This window comes from Microcebus murinus, chromosome 13 (assembly GCF_040939455.1).
Source record: "Microcebus murinus isolate Inina chromosome 13, M.murinus_Inina_mat1.0, whole genome shotgun sequence".
Lineage (NCBI taxonomy): Eukaryota > Metazoa > Chordata > Mammalia > Primates > Cheirogaleidae > Microcebus > Microcebus murinus.
Genome location: NC_134116.1, coordinates 82,297,190 through 82,321,225, shown reverse-complemented (window position 1 = coordinate 82,321,225; position 24,036 = coordinate 82,297,190). Strand labels below are relative to the sequence as shown.

The window sequence follows — 24,036 nt, the reverse complement described above, 5'->3', positions numbered from 1 at the left end:
ACCTGCTGGCTTCTCCTGGGGGCACCAGGACCTCGGTGCCTTCCCAGAGCCTCTCCGGGTACCTCACCACGTGGGGCAGCTTCTCCTATCCCTTGTTCATTACTATTTGCTTTACCCACGTTGCTAGCCTGCTGTCCATATGACCATTTATCAAACTAGGGAAAATCCCATTTATTGACAGTCAAGAACTTTTTTTTTTTTTTGAGACACAGTCTCGCTTTGGTGCCCAGGCTAGAGTGAGTGCCGTGGTGTCATCCTAGCTCACAGCAACCTCAAACTCCTAGGCTCAAGCAATCCTGGTGCCTCAGCCTCCCGAGTAGCTGAGACTACAGGCATGCGCCACCATGTCCAGCTAATTTTTTCTATATATATTAGTTGGCCAATTAATTTCTATTTATAGTAGAGACTGGGTCTGGCTCTTGCTCAGGCTGGTTTTGAACTCCTGACCTCAAGCAATCCGCCCGCCTCAGCTAGTCAAGAACTTTATGGCATGAATAGATGCTAAATTTCATCAAACACCTCTTTTGGATTAATGATGTTAAATTTCATCAAACATTTATTTCTGCATTTATTGAGCTAATCACATTATTTTCCTCTTTTACTCTGTGAATGCCATGCACTATTTTCTAATATTTCAAATTATAAACATTAAACCAACGTAACACGCTAACACAGTATGTTAGACGTAACACACTGTGCCCTTGTTCACAGCGCATCTTCCTCTTGACACACTACTCAGATCATTTTGAGAAGATTTTCTGGAAGATATCGTCTCTGTTTCCAGAAGAGACTGGCCTACAATGAATTATTCATACACGCTCGTCAGATATTGGTGCCTATGTGAAGCTACTTACATAAAACAGGCTCCAGAGCAAATCTCCTCATTCTAGTCTCTAAAAGAATATCCATGAACAGGAAATAATTTCTTCAGAGAGTATTTGATATAATTGAATAGTAGATCCACTAGGCTTAACCTTACATTAGAAAAATATGTTTTTTTTCCTACCACTGGTTCTATTTATTTAAACGTTATAGGACTATTTCAGTTGTCTACTTCTTGTGTAACCTCTTCATAAAGTTTTCTAAGAAGCTGGTTGATTTCCCAGATCTTATCAAATTTATTACCATTAAATAATTTGTCATATGGTCTTAAAATAGTCTTAGAAAGATAAACAGTTTTTTGGTGTCTATCCATAAGCACAAACCACTGTGTGTTAACAGAATGCCCAGCCGTGAGGCCCCGGCGCCTAGGAGCTACATGGCGCCCCATGCACTGCTTTGTGAAGTTGAGACGCTCTGGACAAAAGAACAGAAAACGTTGTTCTGGGGCGAGGCACGGACTCCCATGGATCACTGAGAGATCATGTGTGGCCCACGGCTTTGCCAGTAGCTCTACCACTACAGCACCCACCATTAACAGAGGGTGCTGCTGTGGCCTGAGCTGTGTATTCCTATCCATGTCTAAATTCACAGATCAAACGTGAAGGGGAAATTCAGTCTGACACAGAATATTCTCACTGAAGACAGAAGGAAAACAAAATTTGCCTTTAAAAGTCAACCCAGAGCCTCACAGGAGCATTCCGCTCCCCTATGCTCTTGGATTCCTTTGCACGGACACTGCAAGAAAACGCGGGTCCAGCTTTTGCCGCATGTGTGTGCACAGAGAGCGTTTAGCTGCACGCAAGACAGAGAACAGGGTCCCCGGGCGCCCAAAGCTTTCAAAACCCAAAGTGCAGTCTGGAGACCACTCCAAGTAAGACCGTGTGGCAAAATCGCCTTGTCTCAGTGCAAACCTGCTCACACATCTCTCGCGAGCAGGAGCCCCGCGTGCTGCTGAAAAGAGCGCGTTTGGGAACTGACAAATGAGCGAAACACAAATATCCACACGCTCCCCGGAGAGACACCTGGTCTCTCCCTCTGGCCACAGGGCCAGACGGGGCCACAGTCCCAGACACCGGGACCACCAGGAGGGATGCGGGCCGGTGTCAGAAACATGTGACTGAGCACTGCTATGTGGAAACTCCCCCTAGGTTCACAGAAACGTCACCTCCTAGAGAGATGAAGCCTCCCTCGGCCCAGCCACGCCAAGCAAATGTGAGCCGAAGCACAGGAAGTGCGGAGAAAAAGCCTGAAGAACACAAAGACCTGTTGGGCTGTAAGCCACAACCACTGTCACCTCCAAACAAGCAAGTCAGTGCCCCTAGAGGACCCACCTGCGACGTCCAGGCGGAAGGAGACCCTCTGGCCCCCGGCCTCGCAGCTGTACTCCCCGGCGTCCGCCACGCCCGCCTGCGCCACCACCAGCCGCCGCTGCCTCCCCTTCGCCTCCACGCGCACTCGGGAGCTGGGGCTCAGCCGCTTCCCATCCTTGTACCACGTCACCTCCGTCTGCGCCTGGGCCACCTCGCAGCTCAGCGTGGCGCCGGCCCCCGCCTCGGCCCGCACCTCGCTGCGCTCCGGCTGCTCCTTGGCGAACACCAGCGCGGGCTCTGGGGACGGACGGGGAGGGACACACAGGTAATACAGGCAATAGACCAATTTGTCCCTTGTGGGTGGCACGTTTGTGTTCTCTTTGTGAGACCTTTTGTTGTGCTGAGGTCACTAGAGAATCTCCATCGCCTGTTAAGAGCTTCTTTGCCTTTCCGCGCTGGGTCTCTACCCCCGGGGCGGACTGCCGTGTGCGTGAGCAGCGTCCGAGTCTACTCTGTGTGTTTCCAGGCTGTAATGACCTCAGCACCACCTGTGGACGCACGGCCCTTCCCCTGCACCGCACGCTAGCAGCACAGCAGAAACAGTCGTAAGTACAGGGACATACAGCAGTCACACACAGAGCTGCTCTGAGGCCACTGTTCTGGTGCTCTCATCTGATTGATTATTGCCTCATTCTGACCCCACTGTCCTAGTCAATGTAGCTTGAAAATAAATTTTGACGTTTGGTGTAGGACATGCTCTCATTCCATTCATCTACAGGGTGGACTTGGCTTCAACTTATCAATTTTTATCCCACTCAAAAACAATGTGTTTAGATTTAGATGAGGAATGAACATCTTTGAGCCTCCCATGGTTTCTACTCCTTTCTTTAGATTTTCATCACCAACTCTCAAAGCCTTTGATAATTTCCCCTATGGAGCCATTAAATATCATTTATTAGAGTTGGAATTGGAATGATCGCACTCTTTAAGCTACTGTAAATCTTTTAAAAATTTATTTTCCAAGTGCTTGTTGCTAGTATGTGGATACAGAAATATTTTCTATTTGTTGATTTTTGTAGGTGGTGAACTTTTCCCAAGTCTCTAAGTCTAATAATTAATCTTTTGTATTTCCTGAATAGATAATGATATTATTTATAAATTCCACTTTTATTTTCTCAGTTTCATGCTTTGTATTTTTAGACAACGTCTTGCTCTGTCGCCATAGGTAGAGTGCAATGGTGTCATAGCTGACAGTAACCTCAAACTCCTGGGCTCAAGCGATCCTCCTGCCTCAGCCTCCAGAGCAGCAAGGACTACAGGTGTGCACCACCATGACCGGCTACTTTTTCCATTTTTAGTAGAGATGGGCGCTTGCTCTTTCTCAGGCTGATCTCCAACCCCTGAGCTCAAACGATCCTCCCGCCTCGGCCTCCCAGAGAGCTAGTATTAGAGGCGTGAGCGACCATGCCCCACTTAGAGTGTATATCCATTTTCTGCTCTGTAGGAGAATCCCCAGGGACATGGTTAACTTCTGTCCAGAACACCTGGTATAATTTACCAGCAGAGCCACTGGACCTGACCTTTCTCTATGAAAAGATGTTTCTTCATTTCTGTTTCTATTTCTTTTAAAATGGTGGGAGTATCCAACTTTTCTATTTCTACTTGTGTCAGTTTTGATGTAAGATTATAGGAATTGGCCAGAATATTATTATTACAACTTCTCAACTTTTTTTTACCATAAAATTATTTGTTATATTCTCTTCAACTAGCATTTCACAAAGAAACACAGCGGGTTTCCTGGCAGCGCCACACACCTGTAAATGGCTGCACACAGACGCAACACCAAACCCTGTTGTCCAGGTAACTACGAGACCAATGTCAAACTGCCGCTCACTCCTATTTAACGTGAAGTCCCTTTCAACAAAAGGAAATGCTTATATTTCTCAGCTTTCTCAGCCCACTAGGGAGGAACGGATGCATACTCCTCCTTACGGAAATGCTCCATAATAACTGTTCCCACATCAGCCAGTGGCTGCTGTCATGGTAACGCATCCTTTCCAAAGCCAAGTGATGCTTCGCCAAGCACCCTCATTCCTCTCCCTTTCTCCATTTATATATCAGACCCCACGGGCAGTTCTAACACAGAATGTTCTACCTAAGACAGAAAGATAGGCCGGGAGCAGTGGCTCATGCCTGTAATCCTAGCACTCTGGGAGGCCAGGCGGGCGGATTGCTCAAGGTCAGAAGTTCGAACCACCCTGAGCAAGACCCCATCTCTACTAAAAATAGAAAGAAATTAATTGACCAACTAAAAATATATATACAAAAAATTATCCAGGCATGGTGGTGCGTGCTTGTAGTCCCAGCTACTCAGGAGGCTGAGGCAGGAAGATCGCTTGAGCCCAGGAAACTGAGGTTGCTGTGAACTAGGCTGAAACCACAGCATTCAGTCTAGCCTGGGCAACAAAGTGAGACTCTGCTTCAAAAAAACAAAACAAACAAACAAACAAACAAAAACACAGAAAGATAACAGGATTGCTTTAAAAACATCAGTCCAACCTTACAAGTGTGTATCATAGGCACGTATAATCCCACAGTTTTTCCACTATGCACAGGCATTGCAACAAAACATGGGTCCAGATTTTGCTACCTACAGGTCACAGATAACTCCATATCCATGCAAAAGGAGGAAGAGTGGCCCCTGACACCTACAACCCACAGTTGTGTCTAGAGGTGATTCCATGTGTGAGCGGCTGGCTGAAATCCCCCTCCCCCAAGTTGAATGAGATCAAACCCCCCACTAGAGCAGCACACAGGGCAGGCACCGGGAGCCCCCGAACATCCTGCAGAAGGAATCCACCCCGCCCAGTACAGAACCCGGGTCTCCCTCAGCCCACGGGGCCTGGGAGCCACAGTCCTGACACCAAAGGACAGGATAAGGTTCTGGGCAGATGCTGGGAACGTAAGACTGAATGATCCTGCCTGGGAACCGCCTTCGAGGGCACAGGAACAGCCTCTCCCTCTGCAAACACCCTTCCCCTCCAGCCTCCCCTGGCCCAGAGGGTATGAAAATGTGAACTGGGAACGTGGGAGACAGGAGAGTAGAGGTCTGAGGGAAAGCAGCCAGGTGCACCGAGCTGGCGGCCACTCATCACCAGCCCAAAACGAGGCAAGACCTTGTCCCAGAGGACTCACCTGCCACGTCCAGGCGGAAGGAGACCCTCTGGCCCCCGGCCTCGCAGCTGTACTCCCCGGCGTCCGCCACGCCCACCTGCGCCACCACCAGCCGCCGCTGTCTCCCCTTTGCCTCCACGCGCACTTGGGAGCTGGGGCTCAGCCGCTTCCCGTCCTTGTACCACGTCACCTCCGTCTGCGCCTGGGCCACCTCGCAGCTCAGCGTGGCACCGGCCCCCGCCTCGGCCCGCACCTCGCTGCGCTCTGGCTGCTCCTTGGCGAACACCAACGCGGGCTCTGGGGATGGACGGGGAGGGACACGGGGTCAGAGACGCCAGACCAGACGCAGCCCACCATTCAGGGCCTGGGGCTCGCCCTGCGCCCAGCGGTGGCCACGGCGACGCTGTCATGGCGCTGGGCAGGGCCCCGCGGTGGTGGCGGGACCGCCAGCTGTCCTGTGCGGACAGTCCACGCGGGGCCCTCTGCGCACAGACAGCCCTCCCCAGCTCGGGTCTCCCGGCGCCCCAGCCTGTCACCCCTCCCGCCGCTCCCCGCCACGCAGAGGCCGCAGACAGAGGCACGGGGCAGGGTCGGGAGGGACGGTCCCCTCGAGCACCAGACCAGGAACCTGTGCCCTAGCTGGCCACGGGCTCACAGGGACAGAGAGCCCAGTGCCAGGGCAGCCAATAACAGGCCAGTTCAGTGCCAGGGCAGCCAATCAGGGGCCAGATGAGTACCAGGGCAGCAAATGACGAGTCAGCTGAGTGCCAGTGCAGCCAATCACGGGCCAGCTAAGTGCCACGGCAGCCAATCAAGGGCCAGCTGAGTGCCAGGGGCGTCCTCGGGAGAGTGGTGGCTGAGCTACGTGTGGTCTCCTGTGCCCAGGCTCAGTGACAGGGTGGACAGGACCAAGGCAGGACGTGAGCAGGGAAGGGCAGATGGACACGTGGAGATCACCAAGGGGCCAGCACACAGGGACGGGCGGGCACACGGGCTCCTGCCACCTGCAGGCCCTGCTGTCCAGTCACGGACGTCCCCTCTCCGCATCCCTGGACACCACACAGGGGTCACCAGACCTTCTCAGACGCGACCCCAGACCCCGCACACGCCACCCACCGTCCCCACCACGCCCGGCTCGGCCACATCGGGGCGCACTGGGGCGAGCTCAGCCATGGCCTGCTCTGCTGTGTGACAGGATGACACTGGCCCGGGAGCCACCAGGCAGATCTGGGGACACGGCTCTGGGCCACAGAGGGGGACGCTGCCGGGGCCTCCCTGCACCTCAGGCTGCCCAGGCGTGGCCTGTGCCCCGAGTTTCACCGCTGACGTGAAGGGTCCCTGAACATCTGCCCGGCCTGGCACCCACCTGCCACATCCAGGCGGAAGGAGACCCTCTGGCCCCCGGCCTCGCAGCTGTACTCCCCGGCGTCCGCCACGCCCGCCTGCGCCACCACCAGCCGCCGCTGCCTCCCCTTCGCCTCCACGCGCACTCGGGAGCTGGGGCTCAGCCGCTTCCCGTCCTTGTACCACGTCACCTCCGTCTGTGCCTGGGCCACCTCGCAGCTCAGCGTGGCGCCGGCCCCCGCCTCGGCCCGTACCTCACTGCGCTCTGGCTGCTCCTTGGCGAACACCAACGCAGGCTCTGGGTTAGGACGGGGAGGGACACGGGGTCAGAGACACAATGCTGGGACACCCCATTTCTCAGGGATTGAAGCTTCAGTTTTCAGTAAATTTTTTTCTCGAGCCCACAGACATCCTGTGTCCAATGGGGTCTTCGACCTTTGTTCATAAATGCAATGTCTCTTGTCGGGGAGCCCCAAGACTGCACCTGGGAACGACCCTGCTCAGGAGCAATTCCAAGGCTGGGGAAGGTGGGGGAGGACATGCCAGCACCTGTACCTGGGGTCTGTTGTCTTTGCCACCTGACAGGTCAGTGTGGTTCCATATTGTGTGCCCAGAGCCCAAAAGTAACTACCACTCTGACCTCGCTCACCATAAATCATTTCTGCCTGTTCTTTTGATTTCACAGAATGGAATTACATACATGACATATACTCTGAGATCTGTTTTCTCTCCTTCGGTGTCATGCACCCATGTAGCTGCATGTAGCAGTAGTCTGTTCTTTTTTTTTTTTTTTTTTTTTTTTTGAGACAGGGTCTCCCTCTGGCTAGAGTGCCATGATGTCATCATAGCTCCCAGCAACCTCAAACTCCTGGGCTCAAGTGATCCTCCTGCCTCAGGTTCTCAGATAGCTGGGACTACAGGTGCTCACCACCAGGCCCGAATTTTTTTTTTTTTTTCTATTTTTGGCAGACACAGGGTCTCGCTCTTGCTCTGGCTGGTCTCAAACTAAGGACTTCAAGCAATCTTCCTACCTCGGCCTTCCAGAGTGCTAGGATTACAGGCGTGAGCCATCACACCCGGCCGTGTTCTTTCTTTTATTATTCTTTCCAACCCCCAAAAATATCTGCAAGTACAGTTCGTTCTTTTGTGCTGGTGTCCTGGATCCAGTGTGTGAACACCACAATTTAGTTTTCCTTTTCATCTTGTGGCTCCTTTGGGACGTTTCCAGTTTGGGGATATGATGAGTGAAGCTTCTAGGGGTATTTTTGTGCATAGCTCTGGTGGCCCGTGCCGGCTGGGACAGAAACAGGCCTGTGTTTGACTTTGGCAGATATTTCCAAACAGTTTTCTAAACCAGTTGTACCCATTTCCACTTTCGCCAGCAGTGAGTGCGGTACCCACACCCAATATCATCACAGTTCATAAACTGCGCGCTTTCTATTCAACTCAACTGAACACACGGTCACGGGACTTGTTTGTGCACCTCTGCTCACCCCCCCACTCACCTATAGGATGCCTAATATTTCATTTCAAAATGTGTCCCTAGTTATTAGAAAAATAATTTTCATGACATGATACCTAACATAAATATTTTTATTAATGACTAACCCTATGTACATAGTCATCACTGTAATACCAGCTATCTGCATAAAATATTCAAAGGAACACATTAAAATGTTTTTAAAAATTCAAATGAATGCATGTAAGATTTCAGAGATTGCATACTGTTAAAGCAATCATTCATTCACTCACTCAATTATTCATTCAATCACCCACACAACCAACATCAGTGCAGGGCCCAGCACGTACAGCACCGCTGTGGAAGGTGGGAATGGTGCAGTGAGTGACACAGACGGTGTGCCTGTCCTCACGACATCCCCTGCTGATGGCAGCAGCAAACAAATCAAAAACCATAAAACTAAGGATGCAATGCTATGGTGAGTGCTCTCTGAAATAAGGCAGGGTGACATGCTAGCGAGAGGGGATTGACGGGCAACTTAAATTCGGTTTTGAGGGCAGACCTTGCTAAGGAGCACGTTTAAGGGGAGTGCCGTGTGACAAGAAGAGGCAGCCTCGAGGAAAGCGGAAGGAAACGCTATTCCCTCCAGGAACAGGCACGGAGTGAGCCAAGAGGGCAAACAGCGTCAGCCACAGCAGACATGGTGCTGGGGAACAGCCAACGCAGTCTGGACGTAGGCAGGAAAAGTCTGGACAAGAGGAAACGTTCCACGAAACTGGTGATAAGGTTGGAGACAGAGAGAAATCAAGACTGAGAGGCCAAGTCTCCAGGATGGTGTAGAACTGAACTCCACACTCAGTTACAGTCCCCTCCAGCCATCCAAATCTCAAACTGCCTGGGGGAGAGGCTAGGAAGCCACGCAGAAACCTCTGAGATCCAGAGTGGACATTTCAGCATCTTGCATTGCAAAGAGACAAAGATTAGAATTGAGGAATGACTGGTGAAGGGGTCCCCACCCACACCCCAAGTCTCTGCAGGAATCCTTGGAGGACTCTGCCCAAGGTCTGTGGGGAACCAGAGTAGAGGACCCTAATCAAACTGCAAGACAGTCTCAAGTTGGCACAGGTCAGGAGTGCATCTATGCTCTCAGGGATCCTCTACCTGCCTGGCAAAAAAAAGAGTGATTCTCTATCTGGAACAAGATAACATCATTTATATTCAATAATTTTTGTCATACAGTGTCGGACAGTCAATCAAAACTTCACAGGCATGCCAAAGACAGGAGTAAATATTAGAGGGGAAAAAAGGAAATGTCACATGATCCAGTTATTATGGATATCAGACCAGGGTATACTCATAATTAATATTTTTTAAAATGCAAAAGGAAAGAAAATAAATCAAATAAGAAAATTTTCAATATGGAGTCTAAAATCTATGGAATCCATAAAAATTAATCATAAATGAAAATTATAAAACTTGAAAATATAATAACTGAAAGTAAACACAGGATAGATGGGATGGACAGCAGATTAGATATGGCAAAACAGAGTATTAGTGAGCTGGAAGACAGTTCCAAAGAAAATATCCAGACTAAAGCAAAGAGAATAAAAGGATTAAGAGGCAGAGAGAGATGCAAGTGATACATGTGAGAAAATGCAAAAAGTCTAAGAGAGTGTAACAGGAATCCTGAGACAGAGAGAAATGGAACAGAACAGAGAAAGGCCAAGAAGGCTTCGCAGCTGATGAAAGACACACACCCACAGACTCCAGATGCTCTCTGAACCCTAACTAGGATGAATGCTGTGGACACCATACCCAGGTTTATCAAAGTAAAACTGTTGCAAATCAAATTCAGAAAGAAAATCTTAAAAGCAATAGAATCAATAAAACATATATGACCTTTGAAGTAATCATGATAAATCTTACAGTTGATATTTCAAAAGAAAATACGAAAACCAGAAGACAATGGAATGATCTCTTTAAAATGTCGTGGGGGGCAGCTGGGAGAAGTAGCTACTACACTCTAATTTGATACCCAGATAAAATAGCCCTTAGAATTGAAGGGAGAATAAATATATTTTCATATAAGCAAAAAGAAAAAAGAATGAGAGAAAGTGTATCATCAGAGGACTTGATAAAATATTTTAAAATACTGAAGACAAGAGTTCTTCAAGCAGAAAAAATAACAATAATTACAGAATATCCAGCATAAATCCTGGCTGTGCTATTTTCTGCCTCTGTGAACTTTGGTGAGTTACTTCCCTATGCCTTATGTTTAAATGGGAATAATAAGAATTCCTCCTCCCAGGTTTGTTGTGAAGGTTAAGCAAGTAAAAAGACAAGAAGCATTTCACCAACACCAGGCTATCAGGACATAATTGATGCCTGCCAGCTGCTACTACAGGAGGCTTTGCGAGAATACAGTCCATTAGGCGGCACGTCCACAGACACCTTAACTCCCTACCTCTCCTAAGGACCTTAAGAAAGACCTCAAGAAACCCACCTGCGACGTCCAGGCGGAAGGAGACCCTCTGGCCCCCAGCCTCGCAGCTGTACTCCCCGGCGTCCGCCACGCCCGCCTGCGCCACCACCAGCCGCCGCTGCCTCCCCTTCGCCTCCACGCGCACTCGGGAGCTGGGGCTCAGCCGCTTCCCGTCCTTGTACCACGTCACCTCCGTCTGCGCCTGCGCCACCTCGCAGCTCAGCGTGGCGCCGGCCCCCGCCTCAGCCCGCACCTCGCTGCGCTCCGGCTGCTCCTTGGCGAACACCAACACGGGCTCTGGGGACAGACAGGGAGGGACACGGGGTCAGAGACGCCAGCCCAGACGCGGCCCACCATTCAGGGCCTGGGGCTCGCCCTGCGCCCAGCGGTGGTCACGGCAACGCTGTCATGGCGCTGGGCAGGGCCCCGCGGTGGTGGCGGGACCGTGAGCTGTCCTGTGCGGACAGTCCACGCGGGGCCCTCTGCGCACAGACAGCCCTCCCCAGCTCGGGTCTCCCGGCGCCCCAGCCTGTCACCCCTCCCGCCGCTCCCCGCCACGCAGAGACCGCAGACAGAGGCACGGGGCAGGGTCGGGAGGGACGGTCCCCTCGAGCACCAGACCAGGAACCTGTGCCCTCGCTGGCCACGGGCTCACAGGGACTAGCCATCTGAGTGCAAGGGCAGCCAATCAAACTCCAGATCAGTGACAGGGCAGCCAATCACGAGCCAGCTGAATGATCCTGGGGCCCTCAGGAGAGCAGTGTATGAGCTAGGTGTGGTCTCCTGTGCCCAGGCTCAGTGACAGGGTGGACAGGACCAAGGCAGGACGTGAGCAGGGAAGGACAGATGGACACGTGGAGATCACCAAGGGGCCAGCATACAGGGACGGGCAGGCACACGGGCTCCTGCCACCTGCAGGCCCTGCTGTCCAGTCACGGACGTCCCCTCTCCGCATCCCCGGACACCACACAGGGGTCACCAGACCTCCTCAGACGCGACCCCAGACCCCGCACACGCCACCCACCGTCCCCACCACGCCTGGCTCGGCCACACCGGGGCGCACTGGGGCGAACTCAGCCACGGCCTGCTCTGCTGTGTGACAGGACGACACTGGCCCGGGAGCCACCAGGCAGAGCTGGGGACACGGCTCTGGGCCACAGAGGGGGACGCTGCCAGGGCCTCCCTGCACCTCAGGCTGCCCAGGCGTGGCCTGTCCCCCGAGTTTCACCGCTGACGTGAAGGGTCCCTTAACATCTGTCCGGCCTGGCACCCACCTGCCACGTCCAGGCGGAAGGAGACCCTCTGGCCCCCGGCCTCGCAGCTGTACTCCCCGGCGTCCGCCACGCCCGCCTGCGCCACCACCAGCCGCCGCTGCCTCCCCTTCGCCTCCACGCGCACTCGGGAGCTGGGGCTCAGCCGCTTCCCGTCCTTGTACCACGTCACCTCCGTCTGCGCCTGCGCCACCTCGCAGCTCAGCGTGGCGCCGGCCCCCGCCTCGGCCCGCACCTCGCTGCGCTCCGGCTGCTCCTTGGCGAACACCAGCGCGGGCTCTGGGGATGGACGGGGAGGGACACGGGGTCAGAGACACCAGACCAGACGCAGCCCATCATTCAGGGCCTGGGGCTCGCCCTGCGCCCAGCCGTGGCCACGGCGACGCTGTCATGGCGCTGGGCAGGGCCCCGCGGTGGCAGCGAGACCGCGAGCTGTCCTGTGCGGACTGTCCACGCAGGGCCCTCTGCGCACAGACAGCCCTCCCCAGCTCGGGTCTCCCGGCGCCCCAGCCTGTCACCCCTCCGGCCGCTCCCCGCCACAGAGGCTTGGACAGAGGCACGGGGCAGGGGCAGGATGACGGTCCCCTCAAGCACCAGACCAGGAACCTGTGCCCTCGCTGGCCACGGGCTCACAGGGAAAGAGAGCCCAGTGCAAGGCCAGCCAATCATGGGCCAGCTCAGTGCCAGGGCAGCCAATCATGAGCTAGCTCAGGCCCAGGACAGCCAATCACGAGCCAGCTCAGAGCCAGGTCAGTCAATCACGAGCCAATTGAATGCCACTGAGGCCCTCAGGAGAGCCGTGGCTGAGCTACGTGTGGTCTCCTGTGCCCAGGCTCAGTGACAGGGTGGACAGGACCAAGGCAGGACGTGAGCAGGGAAGGACAGATGGACACGTGGAGATCACCAAGGGCCCAGCACACAGGGACGGGCAGGCACACGGGCTCCTGCCACCTGCAGGCCCTGCTGTCCAGTCACGGACGTCCCCTCTCCGCATCCCCGGACACCACACAGGGGTCACCAGACCTCCTCAGACGCGACCCCAGACCCCGCACACGCCACCCACCGTCCCCACCACGCCCGGCTCGGCCACACCGGGGCGCACTGGGGCGAACTCAGCCACGGCCTGCTCTGCTGTGTGACAGGACGACACTGGCCCGGGAGCCACCAGGCAGAGCTGGGGACACGGCTCTGGGCCACAGAGGGGGACGCTGCCGGGGCCTCCCTGCACCTCAGGCTGCCCAGGCGTGGCCTGTGCCCCGAGTTTCACCGCTGACGTGAGGGGTCCCTTAACATCTGCCCGGCCTGGCACCCACCTGCCACGTCCAGGCGGAAGGAGACCCTCTGGCCCCCGGCCTCGCAGCTGTACTCCCCGGCGTCCGCCACGCCCGCCTGCGCCACCACCAGCCGCCGCTGCCTCCCCTTCGCCTCCACGCGCACTCGGGAGCTGGGGCTCAGCCGCTTCCCGTCCTTGTACCACGTCACCTCCGTCTGTGCCTGCGCCACCTCGCAGCTCAGCGTGGCGCCGGCCCCCGCCTCGGCCCGCACCTCGCTGCGCTCCGGCTGCTCCTTGGCGAACACCGACGCGGGCTCTGGGGAGGGACACGGAAGGACACAGGGTCAGAGACGCCAGACCAGACTCAGCCCATCATTCAGGGCCTGGGCTCGCCCTGCGCCCAGCGGTGGCCACGGCGACGCTGTCATGGCGCTGGGCAGGGCCCCGCGGTGGTGGCGGGACCGCGAGCTGTCGTGTGCGGACAGTCCACGCGGGGCCCTCTGCGCACAGACAGCCCTCCCCAGCTCGGGTCTCCCGGCGCCCCAGCCTGTCACCCCTCCCGCCGCTCCCCGCCACGCAGAGACCGCAGACAGAGAAACGGGGCAGGGTCGGGAGGGACCGTCCCCTCGAGCACCAGACCAGGAACCTGTGCCCTCGCTGGCCACGGGCTCACAGGGACAGAGAGCCCAGTGCCAGGGCAGCCAATCACGGACCAGCTCAGTGCCAGGGTAACTAATCACCAGCCAGGTCAGTGTGAGGGTAACCAATCACCAGCCAGCTCAACACCAGGGCAGCCTATCACGGGCCAGCTAAGTGCCAGGGCAGCCAATCACGGGCCAGCTGAGTGCCAGGGGCGTCCTCAGGAGAGCGGTGGCTGAGCTACGTGTGGTCTCCTGTGCCCAGGCTCAGTGACAGGGTGGACAGGACCAAGGCAGGACGTGAGCAGGGAAGGACAGATGGACACGTGGAGATCACCAAGGGCCCAGCACACAGGGACGGGCGGGCACACGGGCTCCTGCCACCTGCAGGCCCTGCTGTCCAGTCACGGACGTCCCCTCTCCGCATCCCCGGACACCACACAGGGGTCACCAGACCTCCTCAGACGCGACCCCAGACCCCGCACACGCCACCCACCGTCCCCACCACGCCCGGCTCGGCCACACCGGGGCGCACTGGGGCGAGCTCAGCCTCGGGCCTGCTCTGCTGTGTGACAGGACGACACTGGCCCTGGAGCCACCAGGCAGAGCTGGGGACACGGCTCTGGGCCACAGAGGGGGACGCTGCCGGGGCCTCCCTGCACCTCAGGCTGCCCAGGCGTGGCCTGTCCCCCGAGTTTCACCGCTGACGTGAAGGGTCCCTTAACATCTGTCCGGCCTGGCACCCACCTGCCACGTCCAGGCGGAAGGAGACCCTCTGGCCCCCGGCCTCGCAGCTGTACTCCCCGGCGTCCGCCACGCCCGCCTGCGCCACCACCAGCCGCCGCTGCCTCCCCTTCGCCTCCACGCGCACTCGGGAGCTGGGGCTCAGCCGCTTCCCGTCCTTGTACCACGTCACCTCCGTCTGTGCCTGCGCCACCTCGCAGCTCAGCGTGGCGCCGGCCCCCGCCTCGGCCCGCACCTCGCTGCGCTCCGGCTGCTCCTTGGCGAACACCGACGCGGGCTCTGGGGACGGACGGGGAAGTACACAGGGTTAGAGATAATCCAATTGCTAGAACTGAATAAGCGCCCACCCTCTTGACCTCCAATGTCTGATTCTCCCGCCTCAAGCCTGCCCTGTTCCTAGCTTTCGCAACACAGAGAAACTCCTGGGCTCAAGCAATCCTTCTGCCTCAGCCTCCCAAGTAGCTGGGACTACAGGTGTGCACCACCATGCCCGGCTAATTTTTTCCATATATTTTTAGTTGGCCAATTAATTGGTTTCTATTTTTAGTAATGATGGGGTCTCACTGTTGCTCAGGCTGGTTTCAAACTCCTGACCTCGAGCGATCTGCCCACCTTGGCCTCCCAGAGTGCTGGGATTCCAGGCGTGAGCCACGGCACAAGGCCTCTCATTTTTGAATGATCGTTTAGCTGAGTACAGAATTCAGGGTTGACAGATACTGTCCCTCACGACTTTGGAGATTATGCCATTGTTTTCTGTGCTCCTCGTGGCTGTTGAGAAATCTACAGGAAAGATTACTGTTGTTCTGTCCATCTTTTTTTCTCTCTGTAGTTTTAAGGATCTCTTCTTGGTTTTGGCCTTCGGCAATCCACTATAACATGTACAGCTGGAATATATTTTCTTTACACCTCCAATGGTTCCTTCTGAGTCTTGAATTCATGTTGTTTATCATTTCTAAAAATTCTTGCATGATATTTTATTATTGCATCTTCCTTATTCTCTCTAGTTTCTTCTGAAAGTCCCTTTTAATTTTACTTTTTAAATTCACACATAAAAATGGTATATTATTGCGTGCAACATGTTTTGAGATATGTATATATTGTGGAATGGCTAAATTGAGCTAATTAACGTATGCATTACCTCACATACTTATTGTTTTTTGTGGTAAGAACCTGTAAAATCTACTCTCTTAGCAATTTTCAAGAATACCATACATTGTTTTTAACTATAGTCACCATGTTGTATAATAGATCTCTTGAACTTATCTTCTGTCTAAATGAAACTTTGTACCCTTGGACTAACATCTCCCCAACACCCCCGACCCTCAGCCCTAGCAACTACCATTCCACTCTCTACTTCGATTAGGCCAACTTTTTTAGATACCACATATAAGTGAGATCACGTGGTATTTGTCTATGTGCCTGACTTATTTCACTGGCATAATGTCCTCCAGTTTTATCCATCTTGCTAGAAATGACAGGATTTCCTTTCTTAAGGCTGAATAGCATCCCACTGAGTATTTATACCACAGTTTCTTCACCCATTCATCCACTGATGGACACTTAGGTTGACTACATAGCTTGACTATTGTGACTAACACAGCCACGAACATGGGAGTGCAGACATCTGTTCTAGAAGTCCCTTTAGACATGTTTGACCTTCCGCTTCTATCCTCCATGTCTTTCAACACCTTGTGTTTTCTATCTCTTTGTTAGCTCATTCTAAGTACTTTCCTAAGGTCTATGTTCCACTTCAGTAATTACCTCTTTAGCTATGTCTAATTTGCTATTTATCCTCCACTGATTTGATAGTTATAAATGTTGATGTTTCCCATCTCGAGAAGTCTCATTTTGTCCTTCTTCATCTGCCTGTTCTTTTCCTGGCGTTTTCCTTGTTCTTATGTTTTTGTGTTCCATACATCACTTCAGTCATTTTCCACTTGCTTACTTTATGCTTTTTCTCAGATTGTTGCTACATCATCTGAAGTTCCTGAAGGGCCCTAACCCCGACCTTCTCTGTACATTCCGGCTCTTATTTACATTGGATTGTTTCTCTGATGCTTGGGTCTGTTTTTTATTGTGAGCTCACCTTTATCAAGACTTCTTTATTCTATTGCAATTAAGAATAGCTCTGGCACTCTGGGAGTCCGAGGTGGGTGGATCGTTTGAGCTCAGGAGTTCGAGACCAGCCTGAGCAAGAGTGAGACCCCATCTCTACTAAAAATAGAAAGAAATGAACTGGCCAACTAAAAATATATTTTAAAAAATTAGCCAGGCATGGTGGTGCATGCCTGTAGTCCCAGCTACTCGGGAGGCTGAGGCAGGAGGATTGCTTGAGCCCAGGAGTTTGAGGTTGCTGTGAGCTAGGCTGACGCCACGGCACTCTAGCTGGGACAACAGAGTGAGACTCTGTCACACACACAAAAAAAGAATAGCTCTGGTGGTAGAAATACCCCTTTCAGGTAGAATGTCTTATATTTACTCCTCCCAGGAGTATCACTGTCCTGGAGCCTATTTCTAGGTGAATTTCTTATTCTGGAAGTATTATCAATTCAAACTCCGATCCTATGTGAGGAATGGGTTTCCGCTGCTTCGGGGAAACTTTTCCTACCTGAGCCAAGGCAGAGAAACAAGCTTCCGTGTCATCTACTTGGGCTATAAGGAGATTGTTTTTCGGGTCCAACTTTTCCCTAATGATGTGGGTCTAAAAGGGTCCCATATTTTCACAGAAGTCTCAGTCCCCGCCTCTCTGGAGCCTGTGTACTCCTCGCCTACTCACAAGGCGGTGGTTTAAGTCAGGCCCAGGACCCCACCAGGCACACCACTGCGCCTCAACCCATCACTTAGTGCTCTTGCCTTCCATTCCCTCTCCGTTTCTACCACATGGAAATTTCCCTTTTTTCCTTGGAAGTTCAGATATTAACTTAACCTACTCCATTGCATTCTGCCAAGCATTGGTAGGTGTTTGTGACGGGTGGGTCTCCACACTATGGAGTCCACAGTACTCTCGGAACCAGAAACCCAGACGGGCTGATTTTCACTCCCCTCTTCCACATTAAATCGTTTAATCTCATCTACTAGGGACTGTCTGCTTTGGGAATGCCTCCCTGGTGTCCCAACAGAAGTCAGCAGAAACTCTGACTTGTATTTTTTAAAATTTATTTTAAAGCACATCAGTGTCCCAAATACAAATGGTTCTATTCTTATGCCTTAGGTTTATTTTTCACAAAAGAAATGATGACACGTCCAGCTGCCTGTCTGGCTAGCTCATGCTTGGTGGCCCTGCTAGGACAGGCAGATGGACAAAGGCAGGAGGTGACGAGACCCCTCAACAGCCCATCCTCTCCTACCACTGACGCACCGGCAGGTCCTGAATCCCCTTCGTCAGCTCCACATCGACCACCGAGGTCAAGCCCGGAGAGCCAACTGCCTCCTGGACACCCAGGGGCCCCAAGCTGGCTCACTGAGGGCCCCTTGCGGCCTTGCCATTCCCGAGTTCTCTCCCTGTCCTGACCAAGCACGGAGTGCCCCGGCTGCTCTGTGACCCGGCCAGCCGCACATTCCCCCCGACCCCGGCAGGCTGGGACCCAAGGGGGCCTTGAGCATTCCCAGGCGCCCAGGCACAGATAAAGAAGTCCAGGCTGTAGCTCGAAACACTGAAGATCAAACGTGTCGCTGAACACGCAGGAACGAGCCCTGGCCCTGAGCCGAAGTCTTTCCACCTTCGTATAAACTCCATACCCCAACCCCTCATCGCAGACACGCCCGGGCAGGGCTCGGCCTTCTCGGTGTGGGTTGGGAGGGTATGCTGTGGTCCTCCTCTGCAAGGAGCCCCCAGTAGCTGCCTGGACGCGTAACCCTGGCATTCAGTGCTGCTTTCTACAGAATCCCAACCGGCCCGCTTCGGGACGGCTCAGGGCGCCCCCTTCTGCTTCTCCCCACAACCCCCCGCCCCACAACCGCCCCTTCCCAGGTCCAGCCCCTCCATCACATCCGCTCCAGCCTGCCCTAAGACCCACTGCCTTTTCCTCCTTCCTGCAGTTCCGGCCATCACCCTGCCTGCTCACACTACTCCACCCCTCTCTGCCTCCTGCGTGCCCCTCCATCTTCAGGGCCGCCACCTCTCTTCAGGCCTGGTCCCCCCTCCCCGAACCCAGGCAGAGCACCCTACCTGGTCCGCCTCATCCAAACCCGGTCTCTACAATGACGCCAGAGTCTGTGACCACTCGGCCTCTGTGTCCCACACCTGGGGGGCGGAGGGCAGACGTCCACTCCCCAGGGACACAGGAGGGCCCCAGAGAGGGTCCCCCGCCTTTCGAATGCACTTCCAATTCCAAATCTGCCCTCAAAGCGGACGCTCAGAAGGCTTTGTGTTTTTCAAACCGAGCTGACCAAGCGTCGCCACCTCACGGAGCACACGGCCAAACCTCCAGAATCAGATCTTCTCTGGGGTGAGAATACAGGCACAGGCCACGCGAGAGCCTTGACGGAGGCCCGCACGTTGGCCTGTCCCCGCCGTGTCTTCACCAGGGACAGTGGCACTGTCCCTGGCAAACTGGCGTCTCCTCACAAATGCCAATGCCAGCACAGAGAACAGACACGGCCGCACGGCAGCTGCCGCGGCCCTGCCCGCCCCGCAGTCGGCCGGGCGTCGCCAACAGGGCCGTCACCCAGTTCTCTGCTGCTTGCAATGCTCACTTTAGAGAGAGACTCACAGAGACAGACTCACAGCCTGGAGGGAAATCGTGTCTCGATGCGCACTTCGCAGAACCACACTGTGTGCGTGGGTACGTGTATGCATGTGCTTGTGTTTGAGAGTGTGGGTGTGTTTAAATGTGAGTATGTGTGTGTAAGCATGTGTATGTGTGCATATATGCTTATGTAAATGCATGGATGTGTCTGAGTGTGTGTTTGTGTGTATCATGCATGTATGTGTGTGTGTATGAGGGTGAGGTATGTGCATGCATGTGTATATGTGTGTACATATGTCTGTATATATGTGTATTTAAATGTGTGTAAGTATGTGTTTGTGTATTGTGTACGTGCATACACGTACATGTACACGTATTGTATGTGGATGTATCTGTGTGTATGTGTGGTGGCTGCAGGTATACTTATGTGTGTGCAAGTCTGTATGGGTGTGTGCTGCGTGTATGCATGTGTGTGTTTGTGTGTGTGTATGCATGTTTATGTAGCTGTAAGCATGTGTATGTGTGTGTTTTTCCTCCCCTCCCCCCACGCCAGACCACGCAGGCTGCAGACAAGGAACACGCTGAGCAAGGGGACGCTTCCTCCGACCGAGGAACTCCGATCCCAAGGGGAGGGGAAAGGCCCGCCAATGTTTTCTCTTCCTGTCCTCCCGGTGCCTGGCCCTGGAGCACTCGCGCATGAGTGCAGCATGGGGAGCAGGTGACAGGGAAGCATACGGGAAGCTCTGCTCTTCTGTCTGCAGAACTGAACAGGAAGCCTCAGGGAGGCAGAAGGTCCCGGAGAGACCGTACAAAAAGAGATGCCCAAAGGGCGACTACAGAGTTGTTCAGGAACTCCAGGGCTCCCCCCGTGAGGCTCTCGGGAATGGATCCAACCCTGATCAGCATTCCAAGGACCTGAACTGGGGGACAGACCACTACCCAGGTGCACACACCACTGCGTGGTGCACATGCAGGACAGACCCGGACAGTGCTGCAAAGGCCTGCGAGACAGAACAACCCACAGAAGGTTGGCAGGAACCTGCAGCCTGAACTCAACCAGGCTGATTTCTACCTCAAAAAACAAACAAACAAACAAAAAACCAGCATTTCCCTATGATGTAAAGAACACCTAGAGTCCCATAACACAGTATTTAAAATACTCAAGATACAACCAAAAATTACTTGGCATCTGAAGAACTAGGAAGCTCTCAATTAGCATACACATGAAAAGACCAACTGATACCAATGTCAAGAGGACAGTAGTATTAGAATTATCTGATGCTGATTTTAAAGCAGCTATTACAAAAATGCTCCAAGAAGTAAAAGCAAATTACCCTTGCAGCAACAAATGGGAAAATATTTTTTAAATCTCAGCAAAGAAAGAGAAAATGTAAAGAATCAAGTAGAAATTTTATAAGCAGAAAAATATAATAACTGAAATAACTCACTGAATAGGCTCAATAATAGAAAAAGGACAACAGAAAAGAGAGTCAGTGAAATCTCAGACAGCTCAATAGAAATGATCTAGTCCAAACCACAGAGAGAAAGGGAATTAAAAAAAAAAAATGAACAGAGCCTCAGGGACCTCTGAGATGATTCCAATAGCTCTAATGTTAAAGTCCTTAGTCATAGAAGGAGAAAATAAAGTACAGTTCAGAAACAATAATTTAAAGAAATAATGAGTGAGAATCTCCCAAATTTGCTAAAAAGACATAAGCCAGATTAAAAGGGTTTAGTAAAACCCAAAGAGAATAAACCCAAAGAAACCTATACTCAAACATATCACATTAAAACAGCTAAAAATTAAAGACAAAGAAAAAAAATTAAAAACAGGCAGAGAATATCAACACATTACTTACAGGGGAATAACGTGAATGACTGTGAATTTTTCACAACATACATGTATGTCAAATCATCACGTTGTATAGTTTAAATATATTCAGTCATTCCATTAATCATGGAAGCCAAAAAGAAGTGGAACATCTTCTCAAGCACTAAAAGAAAAGACCTATCCGCCCAGAATTCTCCCTCCACCAAAGATATCCTTCAGGAATGAAGGTGAAATAGAGACATTCTGAATAAAGAAAATTCAGAATTTTTCAGAAAATTTCAGACATTCTGAAATAAGAAAATTCATTGACAACAGACCTCTAAAAGAAGTTCTTCAGACAGAAGGGAAAACATATCACTGAGAAACTCAGAATAGCTGGAATGAGGGACAAGTAACAGAAATAGTAAATATCTAGGCAAATAAAACAGGGTATGCTTCTCCTCTTGAGTTTTGTAAAATAAGATTGATAGTTAAAAGCAAAAATTACCACATTGTGTAATGAGGTTTTCAATGAATATAGAGATAATACATAAGACAACTACTGTAATATCTTAAAGGTAGGAGAGTAAAGGGGACCTATATGATGGTAAGAGTTCTACATGCCAATGGAGTAACATACTATAACATATCAGTAACATACTGATCCCAAGTAGATGATGAAGAGTTAAGTATGTTAAGTGCAATCCCTATGCAATAAAAAAAAAACCTCACAATAGATAAATTAAAACAAAATACTAAAAAAAATTCTAAAGAACCTTATACAGACAGGAAAGGTAAAACAGAAGAACCAAAAAATGTGGAAAAGAACAGAAAAAAAGTAACAAGACCTGAATCCAAACATACCAATTATTACATTAAATGAAAATGGTCTAAACACATTCATAGTAACATAGAAATTGTCAATTGCATTTTTAAAATGACCCAACCATATGCTATCTACAAGAAGCACACTTCAAATATGATATAGGCAGGTTAAAACTAAAAGAGTGGCAAAACACATGCAGTAGGCTGGGCACACTGGTTCATGCCTATAACCCTAGCACTCTGGGAGGCCAAGGCGGGAAGATTTCTTGAGCTCAGGAGTTTGAGACCAGCCTGAGCAAGAGTGAGACCCCAGGCCGGGCGCGGTGGCTCACGCCTGTAATCCTAGCTCTTGGGAGGCCGAGGCGGGTGGATTGCTCAAGGTCAGGAGTTCAAAACCAGCCTGAGCAAGAGCGAGACCCCGTCTCTACTATAAATAGAAAGAAATTGATTGGCCAACTGATATATATATATATAAAAAATTAGCCGGGCATAGTGGCGCATGCCTGTAGTCCCAGCTACTCGGGAGGCTGAGGCAGAAGGATCACTCGAGCCCAGGAGTTTGAGGTTGCTGTGAGCTAGGGTGACGCCATGGCACTCACTACAAAGTGAGACTCTGTCTCAAAAAAAAAAAAAAAAAAGAGTGAGACTCCATCTCTACTAAATATAGAAAAAAATTAGCCGGACATGGTGGCGTGTGCCTATAGTCCCAGCTGCTTGGGAGGCTGAGGCAGGAGGATCGTTTGAGCCCAGTTGTTTGAGGTTGCTGTGAGCTAGGCTGACACCATGGCACTCTATCCCAGGCAACAGAGTGAGACTCCGTCTCAAAAACAAACAAACAAACAAACAAACAAACAAACAAAACACATACAACACAAACATGAATAAACAATGCTGGAGTGTTTGTATTAATGTCAAACAAAGACTTCAGAACAAAGAAAATTAGCAGGGAGAAAGAGGAACATTACATAAGGATAAAGGGATCAATTTAGAGAAGACAAAACAATTCACACAACAGAAATTCAAAACACATGTGGCAAAATTGACAGAACTGAAAGTAAAAACAGACAAATCCACGATCATAACTGGAGACTTCAACACTCTTCTCTCAAGAACTGATAGAACTAGGCCGGGCGCGGTGGCTCACGCCTGTAATCCTAGCACTCTGGGAGGCCTAGGCAGGCGGATTGCTCGAGGTCAGGAGTTCAAAACCAGCCTGAGCAAGAGGGAGACCCTGTCTTTACTATAAATAGAAAGAAATTAATTGGCCAACTAATATATATAGAAAAAATTAGCCGGGTACGGTGGCGCATGCCTGTAGTCCCAGCTACTCAGGAGGCTGAGGCAGCAGGATTGCTTGAGCAGAGGAGTTTGAGGTTGCTGTGAGCGAGGCTGACGCCACGACACTCACTCTAGCCTGGGCAACAAAGCGAGACTCTGTCTCAAAAAAAAAAAAAGAACTGATAGAACTACTGGTAAACAGAAAAGCATAAAAGATACAGAAAACTGAACCATGAACCATCCCAACCTAACTGACATCTGGAGGATCCACCCAACAACAGTAGAATACACATTCCTTCCTGGAACATGTGGGAAACTTACCCGCAGAGACCATACCTGGTTCATAAAACAAATTGTAAAGAATTAAAATGATACAAAATATCTTCTCTGACCAAAATGGCATTAGACAAGAAATCAATACCAGAAAGATAATAATAAAATCTCTAAACACTTGGGAATTAAATAACACACTTCTGAAAAATCTAGACATCGAAGAAGTAGCCTCAAGCGAAATTAGACATTATTTTCCACTGGGATAATAATGAAAATACAACATAAAGCTAAAGGAAATTTTACAGTATTAAATATTCATATTAGAAAGGAAGAAATATCTTAATCAGCAAACTAAATGTCTACCTTAAGAAATTAGAAAAGGAAGAGCTAAATAAATCCAGAGCAAGCAGAAGGAAGTAAATAATAAAGGTGAAAGCAGAAATCAATGACATTGAAAAAACATAGAAAAATCAATGAAACTTAAAGCTCATTCCTTGAAAAGATCAATGAAACTGATAAACCTCTACCAAGACAAATAAAGAAAAAAAGACATGAATTAACAACATTAGTAGGAAAATAAGGGGT

General features: G+C 51.4%; 2 protein-coding genes across 2 annotated transcripts in view; both read right to left on the bottom strand.

Moving 5' to 3' along the window:
- The window catches only part of OBSCN (obscurin, cytoskeletal calmodulin and titin-interacting RhoGEF), a 116,762-nt gene that overhangs the window by 80,280 nt on the left and 12,446 nt on the right, over positions 1–24,036 (bottom strand). Inside the window, exons 10-14 of the mRNA XM_076009578.1 lie at positions 14,581–14,856; positions 13,236–13,511; positions 11,926–12,201; positions 6,733–7,008; positions 2,214–2,489 (exon numbers count right to left, since the gene is read on the bottom strand). Of these exons, the coding sequence (XP_075865693.1) occupies positions 2,214–2,489; positions 6,733–7,008; positions 11,926–12,201; positions 13,236–13,511; positions 14,581–14,856 (1,380 nt within the window). The remainder of the gene's footprint in view (positions 1–2,213; positions 2,490–6,732; positions 7,009–11,925; positions 12,202–13,235; positions 13,512–14,580; positions 14,857–24,036) is intronic.
- On the bottom strand, positions 5,200–6,539 carry LOC142874966 (myosin-binding protein C, cardiac-type-like). The gene is made up of 2 exons (XM_076009629.1): positions 6,483–6,539; positions 5,200–5,688 (listed from the first exon to the last, which is right to left on the bottom strand). The coding sequence occupies exons 1-2, from the start codon at positions 6,537–6,539 to the stop codon at positions 5,344–5,346; spliced, it is 402 nt and encodes a 133-aa protein (XP_075865744.1). The 3' UTR covers positions 5,200–5,343.